The sequence below is a fragment of the Oncorhynchus tshawytscha genome, linkage group LG10 (genome assembly GCF_018296145.1).
Source record: "Oncorhynchus tshawytscha isolate Ot180627B linkage group LG10, Otsh_v2.0, whole genome shotgun sequence".
Taxonomy (NCBI): domain Eukaryota; kingdom Metazoa; phylum Chordata; class Actinopteri; order Salmoniformes; family Salmonidae; genus Oncorhynchus; species Oncorhynchus tshawytscha.
The window spans coordinates 57,127,273-57,145,101 of NC_056438.1; the positions used below are offsets into that span (position 1 = coordinate 57,127,273).

At 41.0% G+C, this 17,829-nt stretch overlaps 1 protein-coding gene across 2 annotated transcripts in view; it reads right to left on the reverse strand.

Moving 5' to 3' along the window:
• Positions 1 to 8,061: 8,061 nt before the first annotated feature.
• The window catches only part of cdh6 (cadherin 6), a 37,773-nt gene continuing 28,005 nt past the window's right edge, over positions 8,062 to 17,829 (reverse strand). For both annotated transcript variants that reach the window (XM_042328786.1, XM_024435642.2), the window contains 8 exons: positions 17,411 to 17,584; positions 14,033 to 14,220; positions 13,550 to 13,806; positions 12,680 to 12,816; positions 12,378 to 12,499; positions 11,581 to 11,698; positions 10,395 to 10,646; positions 8,062 to 9,492 (listed from right to left, as the gene is read on the reverse strand). In XM_042328786.1, coding sequence (XP_042184720.1) covers positions 8,993 to 9,492; positions 10,395 to 10,646; positions 11,581 to 11,698; positions 12,378 to 12,499; positions 12,680 to 12,816; positions 13,550 to 13,806; positions 14,033 to 14,220; positions 17,411 to 17,584 — 1,748 coding nt within the window. In that variant the 3' untranslated portion in view covers positions 8,062 to 8,992. The remainder of the gene's footprint in view (positions 9,493 to 10,394; positions 10,647 to 11,580; positions 11,699 to 12,377; positions 12,500 to 12,679; positions 12,817 to 13,549; positions 13,807 to 14,032; positions 14,221 to 17,410; positions 17,585 to 17,829) is intronic.

Sequence of the window (17,829 nt, forward strand, 5' to 3'; positions counted from 1 at the left end):
AAAATGTTTCATTTTGGCAAATTAAGTCTAACATTTTAAAGTGGAAATTACAAACTTTAGAATACTTTTTAATCCTCGAATACACTACAAATTAGCATTTCCTGCTGTGCAGTAAACTTCTAATCAACAATGGAGTGATACAATTAAGGTCATACATCTCTAAATAAAGTAGCCTACTGTTTGGTTTTTAATGGTGGCTGATGACAAAATATCTTACTTAAATGTTTCGAGAAATTCAGTAACACCTTTGGAGACCCAATCCTTTATCAAACGTGACATGTCATCCCTTTCTTCAATTTGGTGTAATTACCAAACCTTACTGGCTTCATTTCATCAGAATGCATGGACCAATTTGATTGAATCTAATTTCAAAGCTGAGTGAAATAAAAAAAGCTCTGTGAAATTGAGGAGAAAGAGTGTCGAGACAGTGGTGTTTTAGATAAAGAAAGGCATAAGCAATATTAATTAAAATAATCCATCAAATGTAGCAAACATGACAGTGCCTAACCATCCCTCTCTCTTTATGAGCTTCCATCCATAAGTTCCTAGTGAGTGATAACTGTGTTTGTCATAGAATTTAAATGATTGACTCTCCTCTCCCTGAGTCCTATTTCTATTTATCTTCGCAAAGTCACATCATTCCTTTGCAGCTGAGACAATACAATGCATAATGATTTTCATTGTGAGTTGTTTAAAAGCTAAACTAGTCACGTGTGGCTTAGTCCGAGGCCTCAATTGGATGAGACTGAACACCAAAACATCTGCAGCTTTCTTTGGCCCGCTCAGCCTGTCAATTGAATGTAAACTAGATGTGTTATGAATGCAAAACAGAACTCTGCTTTTTTAAATGGCTGTCTTCCTAACAAAGCCAAAATATTAACATGGCATTTAGTATTTAATTAGGATCCCCATTAGCTGCTGCCAAAGCAGCCGCTACTCTTCCTGTGGTCCGAACAGTAACAAAACAATACATCACAACATAATAATAATCATAAATAGAACAATTCACACAAGACATTGTACACTATAAAAATGGACAATATAAAATGTACGATATTACAACAATGCAATATTACAATGTGTGGGTGTGTGTAAAGTATGTGTGTTAGAGTGTATGTGTGTGTTAGAGATTATGTGTGTGTGTGTACAGTGTCTCTTCACAGACTGTGTTGTGCCGTGAGGAGTTATTTGATGTTTTTTAATCTGTTTGAGCAGACAGTTTGGTGCTTTAAACACGTCAATACCTCTCACAAAGACAAGTAGTGATGCATTCAATCTCTCCTATACTTTTAGCCAGGAGAGATTGACATGCATGTTTTTGATATAAGCCCTCCGTGTACATTTCAGGGCCAGCAGTGCTGCTCTAGGGCCTGTAGGACTTGTTTGGTTGATTGTGATGTCAAGAAAGCAGAGCATCGCTTGATCATGAACAGACCTCTCCCCATCTTAGCAAACATTGCATCAATATGTTTTGACCATGTTAATCTAGAGTTACAACAAGCAGTTTAGTCTCCTCAACTTGCTCAATTGCCACAGGTAAGAGGTAATGACAGCCGATGAATGGCACAACAACGGGGCTCAGGAACTCGTCACGGTATCTCTGTGCATTCAAATTGTCATTGATAAAATGCAATTGTGTTCGACATAGTATGGGCAGGCATAACCTACAACCCCACCACTCTGTTCACAACATTGACATCAGCAAACCGCATGCCCACACAATGCCATACATGGTTGTGAGGCTGGTTGGATGTACTGTGACATTCTCTAAAACCATGTTAGAGGCGGGTTATGGTAGAGAAATTAACATTCAATCCTCTGGCAACAGCTTTGGTTGACATTCCTGCAGTCAGCATGCCAATTGCATGCTCCCTCAAAACTTGAAACATGTGGCATTGTGTTGTGTGACAAAACTCTTTTTTTTTTACCTCTGTAATGATCATACTGTTTATTCAGGGGTGAAAAGAGATTTCATTTCTTACCGGTAAGGGACACACAAGTGCGCACACAAACACAATTGATTTTATACTACAAAAATTACAGGGTAGCCTATTCTGCTGACACTGACAAACAGATCAATAAATCATGTTGTCTGATCCATATAATTGGCCTACGAAAAGGAGAGACACAAGTAGTATCTAACCTGGAGGAGGAAAACAAAACAAACAAAAGTGGCACTGACACGATTATAAACAAAGTGAATATGCACACTCACCGCTGTGCTCTGCTGGTGCCAAAAGGCCACTGTTCGCTCAATTAAGTTTTAATAACAAAAAGACAGATTGGAGTCTTTCCTGTCACGCGGAGCCATAACGGGTGAACCCAAGAGCAGACTCAGAGGAGACTGGGATGAGGTAACCAAGGTATTTATTGAAACACGAGGGGAAGATTGAGTGCAGGACAGGGGAAGCCCGAGCGTGTTGCGGGTAACCATGTGCGGATCTGAGGCTGGAGTGAGAGGTGTTGGGAAAGGGTAAGCAGGTTCGGAGGGGAATCCGAGGGAGCGTAGAGTGGGGAATCCAGGATAGAGTAGCAGGACTGACGAGAAGTCGGACTGGAGACAGGGACCAGAGTCAGAACGGGCAGAACTGTAGCAGAGAGGAAAACAGCGTCAGGCAAGGGAAAACAGGCACAACAGGACAACAGGAACAAATGGCTAGAAACATGGACTGACTGAGCAGAGATTACGATCTGGCAGTGTGGAAATGGCAGGACTGAGTATTTGTAAAGGCCTTGATTATGGAACAGGTTGCAGCTGGTGGGAATCTGCTCTGACTCCAGTATACCTGTCTCTGCCCACACAATCACACACACACAGAGAAAGAGAGGGAGAGAACACTGGGGGAGTGGCGGCAGGTCAAGGAGACACAGGATTAGCATTAGATGGCGTGGCAGGAACAGATGTTACACTTTTCTTTACAGTAATAGCCATTTGCTTTCCAAACACTTTTTCTATGATTGTACTTTTAATATTACAATATGCCTGGATGGGTCGCTTTGATTTCAGTGACAGTCGCAACAAAACAATCATATATTTGGTATTTTCAGCTCGCTCCACAAATTGCGGGACGTTCTGACTCCAGCTTTTTTTTAAAAGAAGCTAATGATCCTCTGTGGCCAAATCATGCTCTATGGCCAAATCATGCTTTTGAATGATGTTTATTCATTTCTGTATAGACAGGAGTAAGCTGTCCATGAGCATCTCGGCCACTTATCTCTGCCTTAACAAAATGTAAGTGTTCTCATCAAACCACAAGGCAATTTGGAGCATATACCACCAGGTTTCCAGTCAACTCGAACATTTTTCTGGTGGTTGACATGCAGTAATGTTAAATAATAGTATAATAACCTATTTTTTGGGGGCATGTATTAGTTGTGATAGGCTCAGATGTTACTGGACCATAACGCTTTACATTCACCCCTGGATATGCCACACTTGTCAGGTGGATGGTTCACCTTGGCGAAGGAGAAATGCTCACTAACAGGAATGTAAACAAATTTGTGCACAACATTTGAGAGAAATAAGCTTTTTGTGCATATGGAACATTTCTGGGATCTTTTCAGCTCATGAAACATGGGACCTAGACTATACATGTTGTGTTTATATTTTTCTTCAGTGTATTTAGGACTAGCTTATTACTAGCCACCAGTGGTGATTTTAGCCTGTAAATCTTGGTGGGGAAAACTCAGCCAATTTGTATAGATGCATGCCAGCAAAGCCACTACACAACATTTTATTATTTCATTAGGCCTATGTGGTCTAAAAAGGAAAGTAAATACAATCACGAGGACCCACTTTTATAGACAATATACCGGACACCCTTCGCAATATTAGCTGGAATTACATGGGTCTATTACTGAACTTTTTGCTGAAAAAAACTATTTGAATGGGACGAGACTGTCACTGGCAAACATGGTTCCAAACCCAACAATGTCACATAGTATCCCCTCCTCGTGAAGAAAAGTATGAGTAAATTATAATACACAAAGTAAGCAAAATAAGGAAATCATTCCAACATTACCTACCATGACGAATAAGACACGAGTAAGATAGACCGACTGTATGTTAGCAATATAGCAATTGAGATGTACAAACTATCACGTAAGGGAACGATGAGCGGATAAGAGGCAAGCCGTAATTTAAGACATTAATGAGTGATATATATAGATATAACTATTTCTTCAGCACTTTTGAAATGTACAGCGACAGAATTCAGAACATGGGCTGTTCTTATAGCATTCTCCCTGTACACCAAGTCAGAAATGTAGGATACAGTTGAAGTCGGAAGTTTACATACACTGAGGTTGGAGTCATTAAAACTTGTTTTTCAACCACTCCACACATTTCTTGTTACCAAACTATAGTTCTGGCAAGTCGGTTAGGACATCTACTTTGTGCATTACACTTGTTTACAGACAGATTATTTCACTTATAATTCACTGTATCACAATTCCAGTGGGTCAGAAGTTTACATACACTAAGTTGGCTGTGCCTTTAAACGGCTTGGAAAAGTCCAGAAAATTATGTCATGGCTTTAGAAGTTTCTGATAGGCTAATTGACATCATTTGAGTCAATTGGAGGTGTACCTATGGATGTATTTCAAGGCCTACCTTCAAACGCAGTGCCTCTTTACTTGACATCATGGGAAAATCAAAAGAAATCAGCCAAGACCTCAGAAAAATATTGTAGACCTCAACAAGTCTGGTTCATCCTTGGGAGCAATTTCCAAACGCCACGTTCATCTGTACAAACAATAGTACGCAATGGGACACCGCAGCCATCATACCGCTCAGGAAGGCGACACATACTGTCGCCTAGAGATTAACATAATTTGATGCGAAAATTGCAAATCAAGGAGGCCTACAAACTTGACTCAGTTACACCAGCTCTGTCAGGAGGAATGGGCCAAAATTCACCCAACTCATTGTGGTAAACTTGTGGAATGCTACCCGAAATGTTTGACCCAAGTGAAACAATTTAAAGGCAATGCTACCAAATACTAATTGAGTGCATGTAAACTTCTGACCCACTGGGAATGTGATGAAAGAAATAAAATCTGAAATAAATAAATACATTTTCTCTACCATTATTCTGACATTTCAAATTCTTAAAATAAAGTGGTGATCCTAACTGACCTAAGACAGGGAATTTTTACTTGGATTAAATGTCAGGAATTGTGAAAAACTGAGTTTAAATGTATTTGGCTCAGGTGTATGTAAACTTCTGACTTCAACTGTAGGTGTTCCTTTTGTCCAAGTGGGAAAGGGCAGTGTGGAGTGCGATTGAGATTGCATCATCTGTGGATCTTTTGGGGCAGTATGCAAATTGGAGTGTGTCTAGGGTTTCCGGGAGGATGGTATTGATGTGAGACATGACCAGCCTTTCAAAGCACTTCATGTGCTACAGGGCTGTAGTCATTTAGGCAGGTTACCTTCGCTTTCTTGGGCACGGGGACTTTCGTCTGAGGTCATAACAGGATTTCTTAAAAACTCCAGATTAGGTTTCCGCTCTTTGAAAGCGGCAGCTCTAGCCTTTAGTTCGGTAAGGATGTTGCCTGCAACCCATGGCTTCTGGTTGGGATATGTATGTACGATCACCATGGGGATTTACTGATGAAGCCAGTGAGTGAGGTGGTATACTCTTCAATGCCATTGGATGAGTCCTGGAACATATTCTATTCTGTGCTAGAAAAACAGTAGTGTAATGTAGCATCCGGGTCATCTGACCACTTCTGTATTGAGCGAGTCACTGGTTCTTCACTGGTACTTCCGCTTTAGTTTTTGCCTGTAAGCAGGAATCAAGAGGATAGAATTATGGTCAGATTTGCCAAATGGAGGGCGAGGGAGGGCTTTGTATGTGTCTCTGTGTGTGGAATGAAGGTGGTCTAGAGTTTTTTTCCTCTGGTTGCACACGTGACATGCTGGTAGAAATGAGGTAAAACAGATTTAGGTTTGCCTGCATTTAAGTTCCCGGCCACTAGGAGAAATATTTTTAAAAAATAGATGAACACTCTCTTGGTAGATAGTGTGGTCTACAGCTTGTCATGAGGTACTCTACCACAGCCGAGCAATACCTCGAGACTTCCTTAATAATAGACATTGTGCACCAGCTATTATTGACAAATATTTTGTCCCCAAATAAGAATATGGCATTAATTGCATCTATAGATATCTAGTCGTTGAAATAAAAACAACGTAGCCAAGGTGATTCTCTCCATAAAAAAAGAGGTATAGAGCTATAATGCCAGTAAGATTAAATGCATTCTGGTCACAAATCAGGCACGAGAGAGAGGGAGGGCTGTTCAGCCTCACATGACAGTCCCATTAAATATTAACAGAGAAGAAATGTCTAGGCCTAATGGAAGCTGGTCTGGCCTGGAGAGTTACGTCTCTTAGCACTCATGCTGCTGCTGATGGGATATGTTGGCAAGAGTTGATGTGCTTTTGGACAGCTCATTGTGTTGCATGGTATTTAGCTGGTGGAAACTCATGTGAGTCTCTCTCTCCTTTTAGTTCCTGGCAGGTGTTGCATTTGCCTGGAGCTTCTATGAACTTGTAGGGAAGGGGGTTTAAAACATGTCCATTAAAGCATCACACAACATGTATGATGACAATGGTTGGCTTCTTTGTAGAATTGCTGATGCCATCTCCAACTGTTCTGTCATTTTTGTGAAAAACCAAATGAATGACCACAAACAACAATGATTAAAACATGAGCAGCTAGGCTAAATGTTAATATAAGGTTCTTGGTTGAATACAAGTATCCTTTAATCCCTTGGGATGTTTTCAACAATGGAACTGGGTGGCTAACTTCCACAGGTACCATTTTCAGCATCGGCTGCTCATCTACGATTGTATGAAGCAAACTTAGCCACCACCATCAGATGAGATGCTAGCACACATGCTTACAGATGGGGAGAGAGAGGCCTGGTACGAGTCAATTAGCAAAGGCATTGTCTTAAATGTCACCATCTGCCTAACATCTGATCTGCTAAACCAATATCAACTTAGAAATGAATACCCTCTCTCTAAATCAGGTTTCCAGTCCTGAGAGATCTCCAGATCTCAATCACAGATTGTACTACTTAGGTAATGCTGGGGGAGAACCAGAGTGAGTCATGTGACATGCGTACAGTAAAGTAGGCTATTGGTACTGAAATGTAGCCAGTCTGAGAAAGACGTCAGTGACCAGTTTGTGTGATGGTACAGTAGTATTGTAGCTGAATTGATTAAATTAGATGCAATGGGAAAGGAACACTGCGACTACCTCGCTCTCCAACCAAGTTGCATGAGTTGAGGAGCAAACTACATTGAAGAAAATCAGCAGGTCTTGGAGGACCAGAAGCAGTTTTTTAATGAAATTCCTCCAAGAGTTGCTGAATTTCACTTTTAATGTAATTCGATGAGCATTTATTTTGTGGTTTACTGGAAAAGTTTATTATGGTAAAATTTGACAATTGTTAATACATCATAGTATGACATGTACTGTAGCCTGTAGTGTCCACATTTAGTTGTACAACTCCAAAAGACATCAAAAACAGCGATATTGGTTGGATGCTTGTGTTTCAACAATATTAATTCAGCATGTGTCCTATATATATTTGGTACAAAGAAAATCACAACATAAAAAGTAAAGTAGTACATCATGAACATTAGCTATGCTCTCAAATCACTGCCACAAAGCACAGTTTCAACCACAGTATATACCATTATTTAGTCAAACAATTTTACAGAGAAAAGTTTGATGTCAAATCAGAATGATGTACCCAAATACCCAACACATCATTATCCACAGACACTTTCAAAGTCGAAGCAGTTGTAATTGATCCTTTAGATCCCGTCTCAACTTATTTAATGATGAAGTTGTTTTGGAGTGATTGCTTATGTTCGCTTAGCTACTAAGTATGATATGAGTTCAGAGAGTGAAAAGCATTATCATCCAATGTTGTCAGAGAGAGAGAACAGAACAATTAGCAAACACATGGCTGAATGAAATATTTACTTCAGATGCTGTCTATAGTTTTGGTTCTTTTCAAGGATGTTAGGTAATTCTTTATGTAAATGCTTTCTCTCTGTAAAAGCTGTTAAAATGTCTGTTTTTCTCAGCCAATCTCCTTCTCTGGTGGTATGCTCATTCACCTTGTAGGCTTTTTGTGCAGAATGTATGTAAGTAAGACATACAGTATGTGTATATATCGCCCCGCCCATAAACATGTCTAATGTGACCATTATCGATTTGTGATGGATTATGTCGATGTTGTCAGATGTTGCTGAAATTCACTGTAAATCTTAGAGCATCAAACCTCATCTCCATCCATTTCTTCATTCATAGGGGAATAGAGTAAGTACAGAGTGGCTGCCCAAGTTCCATAAACTTTCATGAAGAAATGTTTTATTTTGGTCCTGGGCTTTCCTGCCATTTAAAGTATTTGGCCATTTTAAAATAAGGTACGAAGAATTACCTAAAGAGATGTTCAATTCCAGTTCCTTGTTCCTGGAAAAGCAGAGTTCAAATTCACTAAAACACTCAAATATACAAAGTACAACATACTGCACTTCAGTAACAGTACAGAGAAACTATAGGAGATATCTCTCAAGAATACACATAATTATTCAGAGAAATATGTAATCCCTTCCAATGCAGCATATAGATACAGATGTAACCAGAAAATAAAAATAAATGTATATATTTATAGTTTATTTTGACATTGAACTCAGGATCATTAACTGAAGTTCACCTTCTCTGGAAAAGTTGGCCTTGCACTAAAATAGTAAAAAAAAAAGATTCCACACAGCTGCACAGTCTCTATCTGGTCTGGCCATCAGAAAGAGCTATGGCCTATAGTTGCGTTGGAAGAAATAAAAGGGCACTTTGTAAAAAACTCGGGCTGCAACATTTGTCCTCATTTTTTGAGAAGAGAGATTTACAGTCAGTTATAGTTCATAGTTCATCCTCCTAGCTCCGGCCCCAGAAACAGGTCAGGTAGTGTGTTAGGAGTCACAGTCGCTGTCCTCAGCCCCGTACATGTCAGCCAGTTTCCTGAAGCGGGGCCCCCAGTCACTGAGGTAGTTGTAGTCCTGGTCCCCTTCAGAGGAAGCTGACCCTAGGGAGCTGAGAGACTCAGCCACTGAACCGGTTCCCTCGTAGGCATATGTGGCCAGAGAGTCATAAGGGGGGGCGGTGGGGTTATTGTCGTTATCCTGCACCCTTTGGTTTATGAAGTCCCGGACATCGGCGTTGTCCCGCGATGGAATGACTGTCTGTCTGAGAGGGGGGTACAGTGTGTCCGAGGGGATGATGTCCCGCCTCTGCTTGCTCTCCTCGATGGCTTCGGGGTTACGCAGAGCCCCGATGTCGAAGGCTTGGGTGTCCTCCTCTCCGCCCCCCTCGTCGTTGTAGCTGACGACGTTGTCTCGCACGTCCTCTTTAGAGATGATCAGAGGCTCCTTTTTCTTCTGCTTCTTCAGTGCCGCAAACAGAACTATGATCACTGAGAAACAGAGAGGGAGAGAGTGACAGAAAGAGGGAGGAAGGGAGAGAGCGACGGAGATAGAGACAGATAGGGAGAGAGTGACAGAGATAGACACAGAGAGAGAGACACAGAGAGATGGAGAGAGAGAGCGAGGCAGCGTTAGCAAGAGGTTTGCTGTTCAGGGCTGGTTGATTTCATCTTATCTCGCTGCTCATGCTGCAGTGAACACTGCATTAGAACACGGGCTGCTTCCTGCAGCCCAGTACAACAGCGCAGTAACAATTTAGAAACAACTGCAGTTGAGATGCTGAAACATTTTTGAATTTTAACATCCCAATGAGATTGCAAGTAGAAACTTATAGATAACCAGGAAATGGTGCCACGTTTAATAAATACCTTTCCATTATATGTAGTTAATGGTGCTGAAGTAATATATTGGGGTAATCGCATAATATTATTTTTCATTAAAGTAACTCCTGGTGTATCAGGGGTTATTTTTACTGCCTGTCTACTATCCTGTCTCCAATCTGAATCTCATTGGACTTGTTGTGATCCTCCATAAATAACACGTTTGCCGTACACAGCCAAGAGTGAAATAGACGGGAATTTAGGGCATTCTTAGAGGTGCCTGTGTGTGTGTGTGTGTGTGTGTGTGTGTGCGTACTCGTATGTGTACACATTCAGGTGATATACAGGAGGGTCAAATTGAACATCTAAAATATAGCAACTACACTAGAACCTGTGGAATTTCTTATTAAAGAGAGATATTTTACATACTGTACATTAATGTGAATGACTAAACTGGAGATGGAGATGGTCAGAGCCAGACAGACAAACAGACAGCTATAGTCAATGAGGACTCAATCAATATACTGTACTCACACAGCCAGCCAGATAGACAAACAGACAGCTATACTCACTGAGGAGGATAATAACACAAAGCAGGATAGCCACCAGGGCCCCGGTGCTGAGTCCAGCTGAGCTGGTCTGGGCCTCGGCGTTGCACAGCTCCATGTTGCCCTCGCGGTCGCAGGTGCACACGCGCACCGTCAGCGTCCCCGTGCTGCTCTGCATGGGGAAGTCCCCGTCTGTGATCACCACAGGAACCAGGTAGACGCTCTTGTGCAGTCGGCTGTAGCTGGAGCGCCGGGTTAGGACGCCAGCTGTGTTATCTAGAGGGAAACAACATACATTTAACACACATGTTAAGACTGATGTAACTGCCACATTATAGTGTGTTATACGGCTATGAAGGGTGACTGATTGCACATAGACTGCAGAATTGCCTTCCAGCCTGGTTCATTGGATTCATTGGAATAACCATAAGGTGCCATAGTCATGTATGCAATTAGGCATTATAACATATTTACTATAATGTCAAATCAAATTGTATTTGTCACATGCTTCGTATGACCACAGGTGTAGACTAACAGTGAAATGCTTACTTACAGGTCCATTTCCAACAATGCGGAGTGAAAGATAAGATAAAACATTTAATAGAAAATATAAATAGTATAAAAAATATAAATAATCAGGTGTTGACTGTGTATGATAGAGACCCAAACATAATATCAGGTGTTGACTGTGTATGATAGAGACCCAAACATAATATCAGGTGCTGACTGTGTATGATAGACACCCAAACATAATATCAGGTGCTGCCTGTGTATGATAGAGACCCAAACATAATATCAGGTGTTGACTGTGTATGATAGAGACCCAAACATAATATCAGGTTTTGACTGTGTATGATAGACACCTATACATAATATCAGGTGTTGACTGTGTATGATAGACACCCAAACATAATATCAGGTGTTGACTGTGTATGAGACACCCAAACATAATATCAGGTGCTGACTGTGTATGATAGACACCCAAACATAATATCAGGTGCTGCCTGTGTATGATAGAGACCCAAACATAATATCAGGTGTTGACTGTGTATGATAGAGACCCAAACATAATATCAGGTGTTGACTGTGTATGATAGACACCCAAACATAATAACAGGTGCTGACTGTGTATGATTGAGACCCAAACATAATATCAGGTGTTGACTGTGTATGATAGAGACCCAAAGAGATCCTACAGTACAGTACTCACCTCCATTGTCTCTGACTGTGAAGTTGCCTCTGTAAGCTCCCTCCGTAGCCAGACTGAAGAAGAACTTGTGTCCACCTGCGGGGTCATCTGCATCCACCGCACTCACCGTCTGGATCTTCTGTTTACAGGATAAACAAAAACGGATTCATATTTTTAAAATAATATGTGTGCTGTCAGATATCAATTCATATAGTAAGGTATACTTTGGTTTTCCAGGCTGGCGATATTGACGAAAATTGGAGGCTAAAATTGTGGGCTAGAGACCATGCATATAGACATAACAGATTGGTGTGTTTATTTAATTAATGACAAAAATAAATAACCATTTTGGAAGATCCATTGTAGATGATTGTATTGACTTCTCTCATGGGACATTGCATGGTAAACAGGAGGGCAGCAAACACAAACACAGAAGAACCAAGGATGGGCCTCTGAATTAATTATGAATAATGACAGAGGGATGAAGGAGGGATGAAAGGAGAAGGAGTAGAGGAATAGACATGTGGTGGGCACCTATTGAAACATGTCCTTGATGTGTGACAGCTACTGTCACCTGCCATGACAGATCATCTCATCAGCTGCCACAGAAAGTAGACCCTGGAGACCAATCACTTCCCCAGAGGAATGCAGCACTCATCACAATGCTTTATCATCATTTGTGGTATTCTTGGGCATATAGCCTATTGTAGAACCTCTAGATGTCACAATGATATAGAGTAATTATAGCAATGAGAATAATTAATTCATGTCAAACACTATCTATCATGGGACCTAAGTGGAGGATCTGCGTTCCGTACCTGTCCAGCCTTGGTCTTTTCACAAACAAACGTCTCGTAGAAAGAGGCAAATGTTGGTGCGTTGTCGTTGACATCTAGAAGACGGATATAAACAGGCCCCCGACTGGTCTGCAGAGGTTTGTCTGTAAAGCAAACATACACATAAAAAGCTATTATGAATAATAACTGCAATAAATAATTATATGATATTTGTTTTTTTAATGTTTCAAAACAGGGCAGAATATAATAATTGAACTCCATAGCCTTTTTAGAATAGTTTGTATTGTGAATTCATGTGCCTGATAAAGCTGTGAAAGACATACTGAATTCAGTTGCGATAACAGAAATGTTGTGCCAGGCAGCTTCTTCTCGGTCGAGAGGTCTTGTGATGAATACGGACCCATTCCCAGAATGCACGTTAAAAAGCCGGTCCAGATCTGTGCGACGATCAATGGAGTACCTATACGATAGATACACAAAATGTAAGACAATGATTGAAAGCATGGAGGTTTGTGAAATATTTCAGAGGGTTTACTACAGGCTTTTAAAACAATACACTTCTATTTTCTAGCACTCACCAACATCTCCTACTGTATTTGACACCCCCTTTTCACTCAATAAGTTGAAAACTTTCTCAGTCCACTCATTCTCTGCCCTCTCTGTATGATAACAGCAGTTGATTCTGAATACTGCACGCCCGGAGGATCTGCCCTAAACAGACAGTGGGACTTATATCACTCTATTTTAATACCTGTACTGGAGAGGGAACAGCTCTGAACAGTGGCACCGACCAGACCAGCCCTAACAGTTTCATCATCCAGCAGATTATGCAATGATCCTGTTATTTGTTCATACTAGATGCCCTTTCAGTGTATTTCCATGAGGAGTGGTAATTAAGGGACTTTGGACATTGAGAAGAACTCACTAAAAAAGGTATGTGTGGAGATGGTGCAGAATACACACCTTGTGCTTTGCTTAATATGGACACGACTTCTTCTAGACTCCCAAATGAATGAGATGACCTATCCAACTCTAATCATTCTACAGTTTCAAAACTACTGTAACATAACCTTTAACATCCATCAAATTACCCATGATACAAATGACTATAACCAGTCTCTCCATTACCTGTGGGTGGTAGGTAGAAATGAGTGGGCGGGCTAGAGGGAAAGCAAAGCAGTGCTCTAACTAACCTGACTGGGCTGTTGTATCCATCCGGGTCCATGGCCCTGACAGACCCTACTGCAGTACCCACGGCTGCATCCTCCTTCACCTCCATCATGTAGCTGGCTCTCTCAAACAGAGGAGGCTCATCCACATCCTCTATACCAATCCTGACTGTGGCCATGTCCTTAGTGGGTAGGTACCCTAGGAAACGAGTGTCCAAGGTCTGAGTGTTCTGTACCTGGATCTCCAGTGTGTAGGATCGGGTCTTTTCATAGTCCAATGGCTGCAAGGACAGGGATACAGTGACAATAGAACATGGTAGGGGAGTAATATTCTGCACTGATGCAGTACGGTTATGTTTTGAAGTATGTACTTATCATACAATAACAGATACAGTAATAGAGTTTCTGATGGTCTGATGGTCTGATGACCTCAGGTCTAACAAAGCAGGCACTATAGGTATGGGTGACTATACAGTAGATGTAATTTACAGGAGTAATGGCTGTTACCTTTCCAACAATAATGATGCCTTCCTGTGAGTCTTTGTCTGTGATGACATCGAACATGTCCAAGCCGTCCCCGCCGACAACGTTGTAGAACATCTCTGCATTCTTCCCAAGGTCTTTATCCACTGCTTTGATTCTGCCAACAGGAGTTCCAGCTTTCATGGATTCTGGAACGCTGAACTGATATATGCCTGGAACATGAACATAAACAGACACACATGGAAATCAAGAATGTTCTGTATGAACCTGAGATCTACAGAACTTCATATTGGAATATCGGCAACATTCACCGCGATTTCACACCACTCAAAACCAATTGCCTCCGTAATTATGTTGGCGAGAAGAAGAAAAGTGTGTTTACGAAACTGAACCAGAATGGCCTAGAACCATGAGACAGAATTGCATAAGCGTGTCAGAAACAGAAGAGATTGTTGGTCTTCCTCTGGCATGGAGACTGAGTGGTTTACTGTGCCAGGTCCTCATCCACACATCTATGTTTCTGACACTAACACATTTGCCTTAAGAAACTATTCACACCCCTTGATTTTTCCCCACATTTTGATGAGTTAAAAAGTGGGATTGAAATTGATTTAATTGTGATTTGTTTGTCAACGATCTACACAAAATACTCTGTAAAATCAAAGTAAAAAATGATTGGAAGTCAAATATTAATGGAAAATATTTTTAAAAATGTATTAGAAAAGTATTTAACCCACTGGGTCAATACATGTTAGAATCTTTGGCAGCGATTACAATTGTGTATTTTTCTGGGTAAGTCTCTAAGAGCTTTGCAAACATGGATTGTATAATATTTGCCCATTATTCTTTTTTAAATTCTTCAAGCTCTGTTAAGTTGGTTGTTGATTATTGATAGACAGCCATTTTCAAGTCTTGCCATATAGTGCATTCGGAAAGTATTCAGAATTCTTGATTTTTTCCACATTTTGTTACGTTACAGCCTTATACTAAATTAGATTTTTTTTAAATTCCCCTCATCAATCTACACACAATACCACATAACGACAAAGCAAAAACAGGTTTTAAATTTTTTTTGCAAAATGATTAACATTAAGAAACAGAAATACCTTATTTACATAAGTATTCAAACCCTTTGCCATGAGACTCAAAATTGTGCTCAGGTGCATCCTGTTTCCATTGATCATCCTTGAGATGTTTCTACAACTTGATTGGAGTCCACCTCCGGTAATTTCAATTGATTGGACATTATTTGAAAAGGCACACACCTGTCTTCTTAGAGTTTGCTGTCCAGCCAAACTGAGCAATCGGGGGAGAAGGGCCATGGTCAGGGAAGTGAACAAGAATCCAATGGTCACTCTGACAGAGCACTAGAGTTCCTCTGTAGAGATGGGAGAATCTTCCAGAAGGACAACCATCTCTGCAGCACTCTACCAATCAGGCTTTTATGTTAGAGTGGCCAGAAGGAAGCCACTCCTCAGTAAAAGGCACATGACAGCCCACTTGGAGTTTTCCAAAATAGGACCTAAAGGACTCTGACCAGGAGAAACAAGATTTTCTGGTCTGATGAAACCAAGATTGAACTCTTTGGCCTGAATGCCAAGCATCACGCCTGGAGGAAACCTGGCACCATCCCTACGGTGAAGCATGGTGGTGGCAGAAACATGCTGCGGGGATGTTTTTCAGCTGCAGTGACTGGGAGTCTAGTCAGGATTGAGGGAAAGGTGAAAGGAGAAGAGTACACAGAGATCCTTGATGAGATGCCTGCTCCAGAGCACTCAGGACCTCAGACTGGGGTGAAGGTTCTCCTTCCAACAGGACAACAACCCTAAGCACACAGCCAAGTTGTTGAATGTCCTTGAGTGGATCAGCCAGAGCCCGGACTTTAACTTGATCGAACATCTCTGGAGAGACCTGAAAATAGCTGTGCTGGGACACACACCATCCAACCAGACAGAGCCCGAGAAGATCTGCAGAGAAGAATGGGAGAAACTCCCCAATTACAGGTGTGCCAAGCTTGTAGTGTCATACCCAAGAGGACTCAAGGCTGTAATCGCTACCAAAGGGGCTTCAACAAAGTACTGAGTAAAGGGTTCAAATTACTTATACCAATGTGATATTTCAGTTTTATTTGTAATACATTTGAAAACATTTTGAAAAACCTGTTTTTGCTTTGTCATTATGAGATATTGTGTGTAGATTGACGAGGGAAAAAAAACATTTAATCAAATTTAGAATAAGGCTGTAAGGTAACTAAATGTGGCAAAAGTCAAGGAGTCTGAATACTTTCAGAATGCACTGTAGATTTTTAATCCGATTTAAGTCAAAACTGTATCTACGCCACTCAAGAACATTCAACGTCGTCTTGGTAAGTAACTCCAGTGTATATTTCGCCTTGCACATTAGGTTATTGTCCTGCTGAAAGGTGACTTTGGGTTAGTCTTGTGAAGTAACTACAATGTTGTTGATCCATCCTCAATTTTCTCTTATCACAGCTATTAAACTCTGTAACTGTTATAAAGTCACCATTGGCCTCATGGTGAAAAGGTGAAATCCCTGAGCAGTTTCCGTCCTCTCCTTCAACTGAGTTAGGAAGGACGCCTGTATCTTTGTAGTGACTGGGTGTATTGATACACCATCCAAAGTGTAATTAAGAACTTCACCAAGCTCAAAGGGATATTCAATGTCTCCTTTTTTTGTTACCAATAGGTGCCCTTCTTTGTGAGGCACTGGAAAACCTCCCTGGTCTTTGTGGTTGACTCTGTGCTTGAAATTCACTGCTTGACTGAGGGACCTTACAGATAATTGAATGTGCGGGGTACAGAGTTTTGGTAGTCATTCCAAAAACATGTTAAACACCATTATTGCACATAGAATGAGTCCATGCAATTATTATGTGACTTGTTAAGCGCATTTTTACTCCAGAACTTGATTCGTTTTTTTTTTTAAATGGAAAAATACCAAAGATCTTAGTCAGATGTAAAATTGAGCAACTAAGATCTACTCTTCAAAAGTGTCAAAATGAATGCGAGATTCCTTGAGTTATCTTAGATTAATTCCTTCTATTTTGAGGAAGCGTATACTGGCTACGGCGTCTCAAAATGGACAAACAGTACTATTGACGCTTTTTTCTCGTTTTTCAAGCAAAGGTCTTTTAAGTGAGTATGCGAGCACACTGGTTTGGTTCGGCTAGCCGAGTTCAGCAAGGCACCAGCCGAACTGTATGAGTGTATGAGTGCTGACGGCACTCATACACACAGCACAATGACACGGTTAAAAAACTGATTTGTGTTACCAACATGTCACTCACTGACACTACCACTAATACTAGGACTACTATGAATACCATTACGAATTACTACTTCAAGCACCAGTATAATACCAGTCACTGTACTCAGTACTCACTCTGGGAGAAGCGCGGGGGGTTGTCGTTGACGTCTGTCAGGGTGATATTGACCGTGGTCGTCCCGGTTAAGCCGCCCCTCTGGCCTGCCATGTCCTTGGCCTCAATCACTACCTGGTAGTGTTCCCGCTTCTCCCGGTCCATCTCTCCAGGCCCCAGGGCTGTCCGGATTATGCCTGAGGACAAACCAGAGGAACACAATATTAATGTGTCATATAATATAATGAGATGTATTGTTAATTAGCTAGCTAAGCACGTTTCTCCTTCTCTAGTCCTGTAGGGCTGTAGGGATCGCTCATGGAGCCACCATGTCAAACAGATTTAAATGATATGGTATAGTTTGAGAATGACCTAATATATGTAGGTGTCCTTGATTTAACTAATGTATCAGCAAATATTATAGTTATAATTACCAATGGGA